Below are 13,813 nucleotides of genomic sequence, written 5' to 3' on the forward strand. Positions count from 1 at the left end.
CTCCTTTTCTTTTTTATCATTCGTAGACTGCGATTCGATGATTTCTCTCCTCGAATCGGCGTCGAAAGAGGCAGAGACGACTGACGACACGGTGAAGGAAGTCTTCGCGTTGTCTTCGTTAGGCGCTTGTTATAGTGCTGATATGATGTCTCTCATCCAGCACACCTCCGAAGACGCCTACAAAGCGATCATGCGACTGTACTGCAAGGAGTTGATCTTGAAAGACGTACTGAATGAGTTAAAAGAGGGTGATGGGTAGAAGAAAACGGGGCTCATCAGCAATCTAGCGAAGAAGTATTTGACCAATGCGTTGATGTCGGATAATTCGTCTTCTTTGTTCATGCATTGCATCATCGAAGAGCTGATCCAGGCCATGCGAACGGAAGCCAATCCGCAGAATCTCGCGAGTGCGCTGTACATGGTGATGCCATTCAACGCGTTTTGTCGCATGCTGCTCTCTCAAGAGGAAAATGAAATGATTCTCGATCAAGTCGTGTCGCTGATGTCGCATCCAAACAAAACGATTCGGAAGGCTGCGCAAACGACACTGGGTTCGATACTGTACAAGATGGAAGATGTCGAGCAGAAGCAGATGCTGGATCGATTTATGAAGCTGGCTGGTTCCGAGGAAGAGAAGGGAGTGAGGCTTGGAGGAGGATGGGATCATGGAGTAGATTCGGGGCGTGTGCGCGTTCGTAGAGGCGGACAAGAGCGGATTGTCCCCGATCTCGAAAGAAGCCTTGCTGTTTTTGATTCACTTCACGGCGAAGACCAACGGGGTAAGCGACGTGATCTCGGAAGTGATCGCCGATTTCCGAAAGAGCCACGTCAAGCGCCTGGAGCAGCTCAAGAAGGAGTTTTCTCCGGACGACTGGGATTTGATCTCGACCAACTCGAGCTATATTTCGTACATTCTCTTTCCTGTTTGGTTCTCGAACAAACACTCCACAGATTCTTCTGCTTCATCTTGATCACATCTCCCAACGAAATCGCCACGCCCTGCGTCTTGCTTCGAATGCGGTAATATCCGCTCACGCCCATCGGCGTCTTCTCCACACTCACGTTCAGCAGAATGTCTTCTCCAAACAGAGAGCGAGCCTACGCCTCAAGCCTCTCCTCCTCTCCCACATAAAGATTCGCCGCCATGAAATCCGCGTCGGTCTCCGGATCGAAGTCGGACACGATCTTCATGTGCGTCACATCCGCAATGCGCTGAATCAAACCCGCCAGCGAGTTCAGATTCGTGTTCACCGATATTTTGTTCTCCCACGTGAACGCAGACCACATCGTGCGGAACGCCTTCGAGTCGCTGCCCCTCATTCTCTCCCTCTTCGCTTACCAGTCCGCCGGCTTGATGTACTCCATCAGGCTCACGTACACTTCGTTCAGATTCACCACGGCGTGCTCCGCGCTGCTGCTGTACGAGAACGTGATCGACCCGAAGATGTAGCCCGTCTCCGTCGAGTTCACCTTGATGATCGCGCGCAGCTCGCGACGTTCGCCAGCGTCCAGCGTGATTCGGCCGGGCTTATCGATGATGCTGAACGATCCCGTGACAGAAAGCTCCACGGCGAGATCGGTCATCGTGCGGTTCGTGCGGTTGATCACGGTGATCTCCATGATCTACGGTGGAAACGGGGAAGAGAGAGAACGATATCGAAGTCTTTCATGTACACCACGCTCTCGCAATAAACCGGGTCGGAATAGCCGGTGAGTTGATGGACGCGATTCAGCTTCTCGTTGTACGTCATTTCCTTATCGAATTCTATCGAATCAGCCGATTCGCCCGATCCAAACCCGTCGCCTTTTCGACCGCCGCGTTGTCGTCGATGTCGATCATGATGCCCAGCGAGGATTTATCGCGCAGCTGCTTGAACACGATCACTTCGTCCACATCGCTGTGCGCCGGACGCAGTCCCAAATCCTTCTCTTCCTTCTTGCTGCTGTGCGCCACCATCTTCTCGAACACTTCGTTTGATTCGCTCCTCTGCTTCCTACCTTCGCGAGACATCTTCAGAATCTGGTCGTGCAGCAGCGTGCCCACCACAGGGTCCAGCAATGCGCGCACGAAGAACTCGATCCGCTCGCGATCCAGCTCGTCCATCGAATTCTCGTACTCTGCGAGCAGCTCCGTCATCACCAGCAAGCTCTGCAGCTTCAGATCGCGCAGCTGCTGCTTTCCAGCCGCGTCGCTTCGCTCGAGGTTGATGCACAGCTTGGCCAGCGCGTTGCTCAGCACCGAGCACGCGAAGAACGAGGGCTCCACCAGCAAGTGGCGCAGCGGCAGCACGGACGTCTCGGCGGGAGCGTCGGTCGCGACGTAGCTCTGGCTCGCGTAGGTTCCGTCTTGCAGGACGGTGGGAGCGGAAACGGGCGCAGCGGCGGCCTCGGGAGCGACCTCAACGTCCTGGCGGAGAGGAAGCGGACCGACGGCGTCCTAGAATGAAGAGAGAAGAGCGAGAGGACGAGGATGGTTTGGATGGCCTGAGGAAGGGAGGCGATGGGAGTGAACTCGGCGATGATCCAGAGGGCGGAGAGAATCACGTCTTCCTTCTCGAGAGAGGAGAAGACCTCGAAGAGCTTGGCCAGCACGGAATCGACGAGCGCGGGCTGATGCAGCAGCATCTCCTTGACCAGCGAGAGAATGCTCACGCCGCTGTCGCTGTTCAGGTAGTCGAGAAGCAGCAGAATCACGGTGTCCGCCACCACAGGGAACCGCACCGCGAGCGAGTGAATGCTGTGGATCAGCAGCTCGCGATACTCGCGACCCAGTTCGTCGGAGTCGCTCGCTGTGCGCACCACTTCGCCCTTCAGGAAGTTCATCACCTCCGCGATGCTCCGATCGCTCACCAGCAGCGCGCCCAGCTCCAGCAGCGAGCTTCGGATCTTGGTGGACGGCGTGCGAAGCAGCGCCAGCAGCTCCATGACCGAATCCTCCAGCAGGCGGCAGTTGTGTCGAATGATCACGGAGAGACGGTCCAGAATCACGATCTTCACGTTGTTGTCCGTCTGCGAGGACAGCAGCGAGAGCAGCGTGTTCGCGGCCGCTTTCACAGCGGAGGGAGCGCTGGAGAGCGTGACGAGAGTCGTGGCGGACTCGAAAGCCACGGAGGGAGAGTCGGAGTTAAGCATGCTCTGGAGAGGCTTGATGAATCGGCCCTTCTGCGAGGACTCCTCCATGCAGACCTTGCGGATCAACTCCAAAGCGACGAGCTGGAAACAGTCGCCGAAGTGGCCGATCTACACTCACAAACGAGGGGCAAAGCGACTTCGTCGCAGTTGTTCTCGAGGAACTCGATCGCGAGGGATTGCTTGCAGTCCATGAGGAAGGCGAAGGCGTTGCGACGCGTCGAGAGGTCGGTTTCGTTGCCGAGAAGCTCGTAGATGTAATCCGGAATGTCACTCATGAGGCGGTCTCCATGCAGTTTGTAGATGGAATAGCTTGGAATTAGGGGGATTGGGTAAAAGTACCATGTGAGAACGGCATTCTTTCGCACATAGGCAGAATGATGCTCCAGATTCTCTTTAATGTATGGCACCTGTGGATAAGAGCCAAGGGGAAAAGCCCACCAAAGGTTCTAGAATCTCATCTTCAGTGATCTTTGACAAAAAGCGTAGGGTGCAGCCACGGATATATTCGTTCGCATGCTTGAGATTGTTCATGATGGCGTTGCAAACCAGAATCATTTCAGGCTTCAACTCGCCCTTATCATCGCACTTCTGAGCACACTCCCAAAAGCTAGAAAATCAGGCATTCCACAACTCCAAATACATATGAAGGAGCTTTGTCAACTCGTGATCGTCCACCGTGACACAGAAACGGATTACGGTCATGATAAGATCACTCATATCCTTTCCATTCGACATTTGAATGATAGCCGATTTTACAGCATTTCTTTTCTTTTGAATGTCCTTACTCTCAAGATCAGCACGCAACGTTGCTAAATCAATTGAGCTCAGTTTTCCATCTGAAGAAATTAGGACAGTGCAGGCTTGGTTCATTGTGCCAATAGCTCGCTCGAATATTGTAGAAAACGGGAATAGAAATTAGGCGTGAAAACGGTTATAAATGGCATTTTGTGGACTCCTTGATATTACCTTATTCGCAGGCTAAACTGTTGAAAGTGTGTATGAGATGCAAGATACAATTGATACGGATGATAGATTCGAATTGAAAGTAGAGTAAAGTGAAATCTCGTTCCAACCATTTTTATATATATTCTATTTCGTTTTACAAATTACCGCATTATAATTTCACCTATTATTTAAAATATTTCTGTACAATCCTGATTGAGGGTTTTAGTGTCAAACCGCGGTAATTAGTTTCTCGGTTTCCTCAATTATCGCCATTCGATCGCATGTCATTCTTTCTTTGTGTATAGGTGATGAATTGCTTTGTGAACCCTTCTCTTACTGATCTCTATCAGGTATTGCTATGAGATGCCTTTAATTCTAGATCACGATGACTTATTCTTATTGGAAGCTTGGACGTTGTGACGAGCACGCCACATTTGATATTTTCTTCCGAAAGAATCCCTTTGAAGGAGAGTAGTTTGTCGTATTGCATTTCGAGTCTAGGTTTACGATTTTTGCTGGACTGGATAATGTGGTTAACCTTTTAAAGAACTTTAAGTTTTCTAACGAGCATATTGAATATCTGAAGTTTGCTTTGCTCTGATTTCTCTATTGTAGGAGCCAAATGACCACGTGCGAGCCCGAGTTCTTTGATTACCTCCGCTCGATCGATTCGAGCTCCTTGACTGTGTACTGCATGAAGGAAGGCTGCATGATCTTCCCTCACGAGCCGATTATCCGTGTGGAAGGTCCCATCGCCGTGTGCCAGCTTCTCGAGACTCCCTTGCTGTGCATGGTGAATTACTCCTCGCTGGTCGCCACGAATGCAGCTCGTCACCGCGTGGCTGTGGGCGATTCGATCGGTCTGTCCGAGTTCGGTCTGCGTCGCGCGCAGGGCCCCGACGGAGGCATGACGGCGTCGAAATACAGCTATCTGGGCGGGTTCAACAGCACGAGCAACGTGCAGGCGGGCATGCTGTACGGCATTCCGATCAGCGGCACGCACGCGCACAGCTACGTTCTGTCGTTCGACGGGCTGAAGGACGTGAAGAACCCCGTGCTGAACGGCGTGAATCTCGTGGAGGAGGCGCTGAAGGTGCGGGACGAGAACAACTGGCCGGAGGCGCGCGAGAGCGAGCTGGCGGCGTTCATTTCGTACGCGCTGAGCTTCCCGAAGGCGTGTCTGTGCCTGATCGACACGTTCGATGTGCTGAAGAGCGGACTGCCGAACTTCATCTGCACGGCCGTGGCGCTGTACAAGGCGGGGTACAAGGCGCTAGGCATTCGCATCGACAGCGGCGATCTGGCGTACCTGTCGCGCCGCATCCACAAGACGTTCGAGGAGATGGAGAAGAAGTACAATGTGCCTCTGGGCTCGATGGGCGTGGTGGCGAGCAACGACATCAACGTGGACGTGCTCTACTCGCTGAACAAGCAGAACCATCAGATCAACAGCTTCGGAATCGGAACCCATCTGGTCACCTGCCAGGGCCAGCCCGCGCTGGGCATGGTGTTCAAGCTGGCCGATGTGAACGGCGTGCCGCGCATGAAGCTGTCGGAGGACCCCGCGAAGATGACGACGCCGGGGCGGAAGAACGTGTACCGTCTGTACGGCCAGGAAGGCTATCCGCTGCTGGACTTGGTGCAGCTGTGCGATGAGGAGGCTCCGAAGGTGGGGGAGCGCGTGCTGTGCATGCACATCCACAACCAGAAGAAGCGATGCTACTGCACGCCCTCGAAGGTGGAGTGCTTGCTGCATTGCATCTGGGACAAGGAGAAGGGACAGGTCTACGATCTGATCCCGCTGAAGGAGAGTCGAGAGTACGTTCTGAAGCAGCTGCATGAGGCACGCGAGGATCATATTCGCTACCTGAATCCGACGCCGTACAAGGTGTCCGCGTCGACGCGTTTGAGCGATTATGTGAATACGATTTGGACATCGATTTGCCCGATTACAGAGCTGGATTAAGTAAAGAGTTTGATACTTATGAATGGAATGGAATGCGTGCATTCGCTCATGCTTTACGCTTGATTTGTGGTTATATTTTCAGAATATGGATTGTTTGTTGGGAGTCACGTTGCTCCGTTGTGTGTGTTTCTTCATTGGTAGAGAAGGGAATTGAGTTGTGGGTATTCAACAAGTAGAGAAAGGTTGGCTCTTCGAACTGTTGCTTCGAAAAAAACGTTTGATTCCTTTTTCCATCGGCTTCGGCTTGATCTCATCCTCTTCAGGAGCCGCTTTGAGGCGACTGCAGAACAATCTGCGTCGCTCTTCTCGCTTCTTCTTTTCTTCCTCGTCTTCTTCGCTCCGTGTTCTCCGCAAACTCTGCGACAGCGAGGCAAGAGTTGGTGGTTTAGACGTGTTTGAAGAGTTTGTGCTTGGCGTTGGGGTCATTGCATTTGCACTTGTATTTGCACTTGTAGTTGCACTTGTAGTTGCACTATTTCCGTTCTCTTTCTCTGTGTCCTTCGCCGATTCCTCGCTTTCCACGCTCGCCACGCTCTCCGCCTTCTTCAATTTCAAACTCATCGCGTGCATTTTGCTAAACAGCCCCGTCTTCCTCACCGACGTCGGCTTAATCTTCGTCGTCACGCTCTCTCCCAGCGTCCTCTGCACCTTCCTCCCCATCGTCTTCTCCTCCCCCATCGCCATCTCCGCTCCGCTCGCCCACGCCGGCCGCGCTGGCAGCGCATATCCCTGCTGGTTCGCATCGAAGAACCGCTCAATCTCGCCGCGCAGCGCCTCTACGCCTCATCCCCTCTCCCCACCGCAACGGCACGACTGCATGCGTCGATAGAACGGCTGCATCCATCGCGAGAGATACCGCTCGCTGTCGCGCGAACCGAATCGCTCGTCCATCAGCAGGATGACGCCGAAGTCGTTCTTGTGCCGAATCACGCGGCCGATCGACTGGTTCACCGCGCGATACGCGCTGATCGTGTACCAATCGTTCCCGGAGAACGGCTGCATGTCGAAGCACGCGAAGGACGCTAAGGGAAGGTCCGTGCCGACGCTCGATCGAACGTCGTCGCCGCGGGCGGCAGCCAGGCGAACACGCTCGTTGAACGCGCGCTGCTGCGCGTTGCGCTCGTCTAGATATTGCCTGCGCATGATGACTTTGCGGTCGGTGAGAGTGGGGTAAGGAATGCCGGTGATGATCACACAGCGACACATCGCGTCGCTGAAATCGATTCCTTCGCTCGCTTTGCCTCTGCAGACCGCGAGCAGCACGGCGCCTCGCTCGTAAACCGCCTTCTGGAGGAACTTCACGACCTCGCCGAACTGCGCGTTGGTCATTTTGCTCTCTTCGCGATAGACGGGCTTGACGCTGCGCAGACTGTCGAGCTTGCCTTGCTGCTCCCAGGACGCGTAGCATTCGTTGAGGTAGCTGTAGGAAGGGAAGAAAATGATGACGTTTCCGGGGATGGAAGGGAGAAAAAAGAGAATCGTGTCGATGATTTCCTCTTTGAGAATGGAGTTTTGCCTCGCTCTGCTGGTTTAGAAGGGTGAGAAATCGCACTGATAGGAAGAGGAGAGTGGAATATTGTGGATGGAGCGATCGACCGTCACCACCATTAATTGACTATCGTTGATGACGTGCATGTTCTCGAGAACGTTGGAAATGGGGATTTGGAATTCGGAAATGAGTGGATTCATCGGCGAAAGCGTTCCTCTGCGTGAATTTATGACGTGAAAACAACGATGTGAAAATAATAGTGGAAATGCCGGTCGAAGAAAGCATTTGCATCGCTAATGAACAATCCATGCACCAGAACCCAAGACATGGATCTGCGTATAACAAGGTCATAACAAACACAACATTTTTCGATGCGTCGCGTTTTGGTAGTGCGATCGAACACCGATTCTTCTTCATAATAACAAACAACCATCCATTTATCCGCCGTCGATCGCGGGAACTGTGCTCCATCTCGGAACAATATTCCGAGAAACTGCTGTAGAGTTTCGGTGTTGCATCCCTTGGCGTGCGGGAAATATTGCTGCCGAAGCAGAACCACTTCTTCGATGAGTTCCTTCACCGACGCCAATGATTTCAAATCGATTCCGCACTCTGCGAGGAATTGATAAATAGTGGATCCGGACTCCGAAACAGTGTTCTACATTGGAACAATAATGAGCCGAAACGCCTGCTTTGGCTTCTAATCGAAGTCGAATGACGTCTTCGATTTTCTGAATCACCGCTAAAAGAACCACCGAATTCTAAAAGAAAACGAAGAGCACGTGCCAAACGCGTTCTAGATTCTCTTGAATCTGCTGCTGCTCCATCTCGTCGAGCGAGGAGAGCTTGGACTCGCGCTGCGCGACATTTTTAACTAAAAGTTCTTTGATTTCGCTTTCGATTTGGTGAAGCAGACGCGCACTGATGTCATAGGACAAGCTTTCCAGGCAGAACGAGTCCTATCACTTAGAGTTCTTTGTGGGTTTGACGATGTTGTGCGCTTCGTCGACGATTACGACACATTCTTGGAGATCGAGATTCAATCGCGATCGGATGTGGTAGTCCATTATGTAGTTGTATGGCATGAGGAGAAGCTCCGATTCGATCATTGACACTTCGTGGCGCGCGATATAATACGGACACACCTAACTCGCATGCCAATCACATTTCAACATTTCGTCTTCTTCCGTATGCGTATAGATCTTCGATATCCATTAATTCGCGCTCTCTTGGTGGTTGCACGTGAAAAAGATCAGAAATGATGTCGCCATTCACATTACGATGGTAGGGACAGGTTAGGCCAAGGAAGTGGCATGTGGCGCGTTGAGCATATTGGGGAAGACCTCGAACGTCTTGGTTGATACACATTTGATCACGGGAGGCAAGTACCATCAACTTGGGTCGGTACACCGTTTTTTTGATTTCTCTCACAATTTGTTTTATTTGTGTGTGTGTACGAGAACAGTATATCAATTTTCTTCCTGCGACATCTGCTGACGAAACTAAACATCACGCAGTCTATTTGGATAAAACTTGGGCTGATTTTTCTTGCCATCCCTTTCGCCACTTTATCACTTATTGAGTTGGATGTTTCGATGTTCTTTAGGTGATCAGCGTATTGCTTTGGAATATAGCTGGTCTAGATCTGAGCGAAAAAGTGTGCTAGAACCATTCGAAAATCAATTGCAGCCAAAGCCGAACACAAGAGTGATAATGTCTAAAACTAAATGAGAGTGATAAGAAACACCTTTCCTGTTCCCGTAGGACTTTCTAGCATAGCATTTTTCCTGTTTTGAATGGAGTCAATTACCATTCTCATGTAATCCTTTTGGATATCATAAGGAGGAAAGGGAAACTGCACTGAAACACCATTGTAATCAAAAGAGAATTGTTTCTGTTCCTTTCCCTTAACTAATTGACTCATTTTGAAAACTACAGAACACTTTGTAAGCTGTGGGATCCCACTATCAAAACAAACAGATCTAAAATACAATCTCTAAATCATCTTCACCTTCTGGTTTATACTTTGCGAAGAGTTCTTTAATTTGATCGACATACTACGCAATTCAGTACCAAGCCACAAAATTACCTTCCTATGGATCTCTAAAACCATTTTTTCTGTCGGATTTTCGCACTTCTTCACAGGAATCGGTGATCCAAACACTGTAGTGATCTGTGTATTTCGAGGAAGCAAATGGGAGATCGGTGGAATACGAATTCCCAGAATCTATATAAAATGATTCTCTCTCCCCTACACTCTTCGTAATGCTATTCAGCCATCCGATCGGCTTGTTCGTCTCTTTGATCTCCCAAAGATTGTTTTCACCGAATGAGTACCTGCTTCTAATGCATTTCGACATGCTACATAGGGACGATGGGCGTGCCTGTCTGCAGTGCTACACGAACAAACCCTTTGTGCTTCATGATAATTCGATTTTTGTGAGAGATGGTTAGTAATGATTCATCTGCACCTCCTGGTAATACGACCGCTGAGCAGCCATTTTGGAGAAGACTATGGATCGTGGAGGCGCGGCAATCCGTTCCGCCAAGAGCTAAACAGAAATCCCGATAGAAGGGAATAATGTAGCAGCAACTTACAGCTACACCTCGAAATAATATGCGAGGAAATAAGATATGGATATCGGATGCATTCGTTCCGATGTTCAAGCAGATTCCAAAAGGTAATACTCCATGAGGATGGGCTGCAAAGATATAGGATCCTGGAGGTAATATTGTTGTGCGTACAATCGATGAATTCTTGGCAGCAGCTATTTTCTTCCAAATAGGAAGGTTGTAAAACCATCTGGAAGGTCTTCCGGTATGAAGTTCAGGATCCTTCATAAATGATATAAAATACAACAAGATGAAGGGAATTAGAAAGTGGAAGGCATGGGCAATTGGGAAGAAGAAAAACACGAAAATTGAGAGTTTCAGCAGCTTGTACATAATCAAATCTAGTAAGAACATAAACAACGATACCTACTACGGTGATCTTGAATATTACGCTTGTAAAGAGCACCCTGACAAAGCAGAATGCTAAAAGTAACAATGCAATACGCAGAAATACATAGCAGATAAAAGGGAAACAATCTCCACAGCGAACACATACATTTTGTATCCAATTCAATAAAAATGATAATCTATCAAAATAGCAAATAAAAATTGAGTAGGGATATAATATAGTAGCAAAGACAGATAATAAAGGCCACAATAGTATTTTTAGTCATGATTCTTTGCACATGTATAGAATATCGAACGTAACTGGAAATGCAGAACTTGAAGGAATTGAAAATACTATAGAACAGAATTGAGGTTCGTGGATATTTGACACTATATAATTTGTTATGGTACAGAAAGAATTTGAAACAAACAAGCAACTGCCCATAGGGTACATTCATAAACTGTGATAACTGATTATAAAAAGTATGGGGAAAATGTAGGAGGAGTTAGCTGCAGTACCAGGTTTATAGAAACATCTAAGAATGAAATGAATATACTATAAAGACTGGAAACTGATTTCGATTTCACATTATGGAATGCCTTAAACAGCATTACATTCGAAAGATTTGGAATATCTGAATGATATCAAATAGTACATTTAGAATATACTTCTTAATTTCACTGTAAAAGGATGATAGAAACTGAAATTTTGAGATATAAGCGATTTTAAATTCGGAAGATCTACATTTGATAATTGCGAATCATTTCATTTATACTTCGCATAATCAATTCACATGATACATCATCGGTTCCAGCAAGTGCATCACTCCCGAGTTGAATGGATTGTAGTGCTGGGAGATCTATTGAAATCATTTCATTCGATTCATTTAAATACTCTCAATTACTGTTGACAGAGAACTCTCAAATGTATAATTACCTAATGTAATGGATTGCAGATTTGGAAGGTCTAATCATTATTCAAATATTCAATAGCATGTCAATACCTCGAACAACAAATGAACTCCCAGTAAAATTACGTGACCAGCTTCCGACTTTACCAATTACAAGAGTACATAATGAGGGAAGCTTTCTTAATTCAAACTGCCCGCCGAAATCACTAAAGCTATATTCACCAATTTCAATTGATTCCAATGACTTGCAATTAATAATATGGAATGATTTCGATTCATCGCCTTCACACATTGTGCTCTTTTTCTGGGTGAACGAATAAAGACCAATTTTCAAACTTTTCAATCTAAACATTCCTTCGATTAGGAATGTTTTTACGGATGCAAATGAATTATGGCCAATTTCAATTGACTCGACTCGTGTGAATCGAGAGAAATCAAGTGTCGTAAAAGCAGGATCATTGCAAACCCAATTGGGAATATTAATGGAAGTGACAGAAGACTGAATTGATTGCATATAGTCATAGTTATAAACTTTAGGGAAGAGAATTTCGGAGACATCTAAGTATAGAGAGCAAAATATAATCAAAACTATTAACAATAGGATGGACCACGTTCTGGAATGGGAAACCTTGCCAATCTCCATTCAGCTTACGATTTTTAAGATTTGGAATATCTAAATCAGATCGATGATTCACATTTCAAACTACTTTCCAAAGTCAATAAACGAATAGAATAAAACGCAAATCCCTCGGAATTAAGAATTGTTAAATTAGGAAGATCTACATAGCATTTTTAGTTTTTATATTGTATACTTCGCATGGTTAATGAACATGATGAATCCCCTCTGCCTGAAAGCGCTTGACTTCCTAGCTCGATAGACTTCAACTCTGGGAGATCTATACCAATCATCTTTTTTGCATTTATTTCATACTTTCAATTAGTATTGATTTGGATCTAGAAAACGTACAATAACCTAATTTGATGGATTGCAGACTTGGAAGATCTAATCACTTTATTTTTCATACTATATCAATACCTCGAACTACAAATGAAGTAAAATTGAAATTGTATGATTGACTTTTAATTGTACCAATTTGAATGGATTGTAATTGTGGTAGATTCTTCAATTCAAAGTCTCCAGCAAAATCAACAAAACTGTATTCACCAATTTGTATCGATTCCAATGATTCACAATTTAATATGTGGAATGATTTTGATTCGTTGTTTACTTTATCTAAATCCCACTTTTGATTATTTTTCACAATGGAGAAAGATTTGTTACCGATTTTAAGAGTTTTCAATCGATTCAACTTGTCGATTTGAAATGTTTGCACTGATCCAAAACAATCATCGCCGATTTCGATAGTTTTTAGCCATTCAAATCTGTTAAGATTTAATGCATTTACATCATTACAACAATTTGATCCAATTATCAAATCTGTTAATTCTAAACTCATACTTTCTAATTCTTTTGATTCTGTAATCGTTTGCTCAACAGGATATATATTGTACCATCCAACATACAGATCTACACCACTCACTTCCTTTCCATCCTTCCATTCACATTCTCGAGTTGCAATTCCAGTCTTTTCATCAATCAGACATCCTTTCCCTTCACGAATAAATGCTTCATTATCTTCGTCATAGCGAAATCCACCCACATAAATCGGAATTCGTTTCGTTGGATCCAAGCTATCTACTCCATTTCGCTTCAATTCTGTCATGGTGTTTCCATTGAAACATCGAATCACTTCTGTCATTGTTCCTTTGTTCCACATACCTTCTACAACCACCTTTCCACTTTCTTCATCATATTCGATACCCCATCCTTCTTTCTCCCGTTTTTCATTAAATTCTCCGTGATACATCAAATGGCCTGTTTTGGCTGACCAGATTTCCATCCGAAGTCCCTTTTTGTGATTAACTATGTGATTTAAATCTCTCTGATCCAAAATATCTTTATATTGTTGACGGAAATCAACTCGACCGTTCTTGTATGCGATGAACTCATTCAATTTCATTCCTTTTTCATTTTCCTTCCACTGTTGTTTCAAAACATTATTTTCAAATAAGAAAGAATCTCCATTTCGAGTTTGCAGTAGGAATTCGTTTTTATGTTCTCCCTGATATCGATGAACTGTATATCTGATTCCATTCCTAATTAGGGGTTCCGCACTGCCGGAAGATATATATCCATTTAACAAATATTCAGCTCCATTTAGCTGTATCTCGGAAGCTATTTATAAGTAGAAACAGAATGCCATACATTTAGAATTCATAATAGTGTACAAACTATTAATTCTTTTCTAAAATCTGAAACAATCATGCTAATAATAGTGGTTATTTTTTGACATATTACTTTTTTGGGATTGAATAGTGATTGAATGGGATATTAGGCATGCCATATCACATTGACTGATAGTAGTATTA

General features: G+C 46.4%; 5 protein-coding genes; 1 reads left to right on the top strand and 4 right to left on the bottom strand.

Moving 5' to 3' along the window:
- Positions 1–846: 846 nt before the first annotated feature.
- GSBLH_T00004463001 (uncharacterized protein) lies at positions 847–4,002 on the bottom strand (the record flags this gene model as incomplete). Its single annotated transcript, XM_013043363.1, has 9 exons — positions 847–1,098; positions 1,129–1,309; positions 1,340–1,623; positions 1,653–1,765; positions 1,798–2,398; positions 2,428–3,240; positions 3,270–3,539; positions 3,571–3,739; positions 3,773–4,002. 9 exons carry the CDS (start codon positions 4,000–4,002, stop codon positions 847–849), a joined length of 2,913 nt encoding a protein of 970 aa, XP_012898817.1.
- A 460-nt stretch (positions 4,003–4,462) lies between these two features.
- On the top strand, positions 4,463–6,130 carry GSBLH_T00004464001 (uncharacterized protein; the record flags this gene model as incomplete). XM_013043364.1 has 3 exons in its annotated part: positions 4,463–4,548; positions 4,579–4,662; positions 4,693–6,130. 3 exons carry the CDS (start codon positions 4,463–4,465, stop codon positions 6,041–6,043), a joined length of 1,521 nt encoding a protein of 506 aa, XP_012898818.1. The 3' UTR covers positions 6,044–6,130.
- Positions 6,131–6,826: 696 nt separating this feature from the next.
- Positions 6,827–7,732, bottom strand: GSBLH_T00004465001 (uncharacterized protein; the record flags this gene model as incomplete). Its single annotated transcript, XM_013043365.1, has 3 exons — positions 6,827–7,039; positions 7,130–7,565; positions 7,596–7,732. The coding sequence occupies 3 exons, from the start codon at positions 7,730–7,732 to the stop codon at positions 6,827–6,829; spliced, it is 786 nt and encodes a 261-aa protein (XP_012898819.1).
- Positions 7,733–8,494: 762 nt separating this feature from the next.
- GSBLH_T00004466001 (uncharacterized protein) lies at positions 8,495–9,456 on the bottom strand (the record flags this gene model as incomplete). Its single annotated transcript, XM_013043366.1, has 5 exons — positions 8,495–8,677; positions 8,706–9,034; positions 9,066–9,171; positions 9,202–9,249; positions 9,280–9,456. 5 exons carry the CDS (start codon positions 9,454–9,456, stop codon positions 8,495–8,497), a joined length of 843 nt encoding a protein of 280 aa, XP_012898820.1.
- A 526-nt stretch (positions 9,457–9,982) lies between these two features.
- Positions 9,983–10,643, bottom strand: GSBLH_T00006816001 (uncharacterized protein; the record flags this gene model as incomplete). Its single annotated transcript, XM_013043367.1, has 4 exons — positions 9,983–10,084; positions 10,131–10,486; positions 10,516–10,568; positions 10,600–10,643. 4 exons carry the CDS (start codon positions 10,641–10,643, stop codon positions 9,983–9,985), a joined length of 555 nt encoding a protein of 184 aa, XP_012898821.1.
- Positions 10,644–13,813: the final 3,170 nt, after the last annotated feature.

The sequence above is a fragment of the Blastocystis hominis genome (assembly GCF_000151665.1).
Source record: "Blastocystis hominis, Singapore isolate B (sub-type 7) whole genome shotgun sequence assembly, scaffold_7".
Lineage (NCBI taxonomy): Eukaryota > Bigyra > Opalinata > Blastocystidae > Blastocystis > Blastocystis hominis.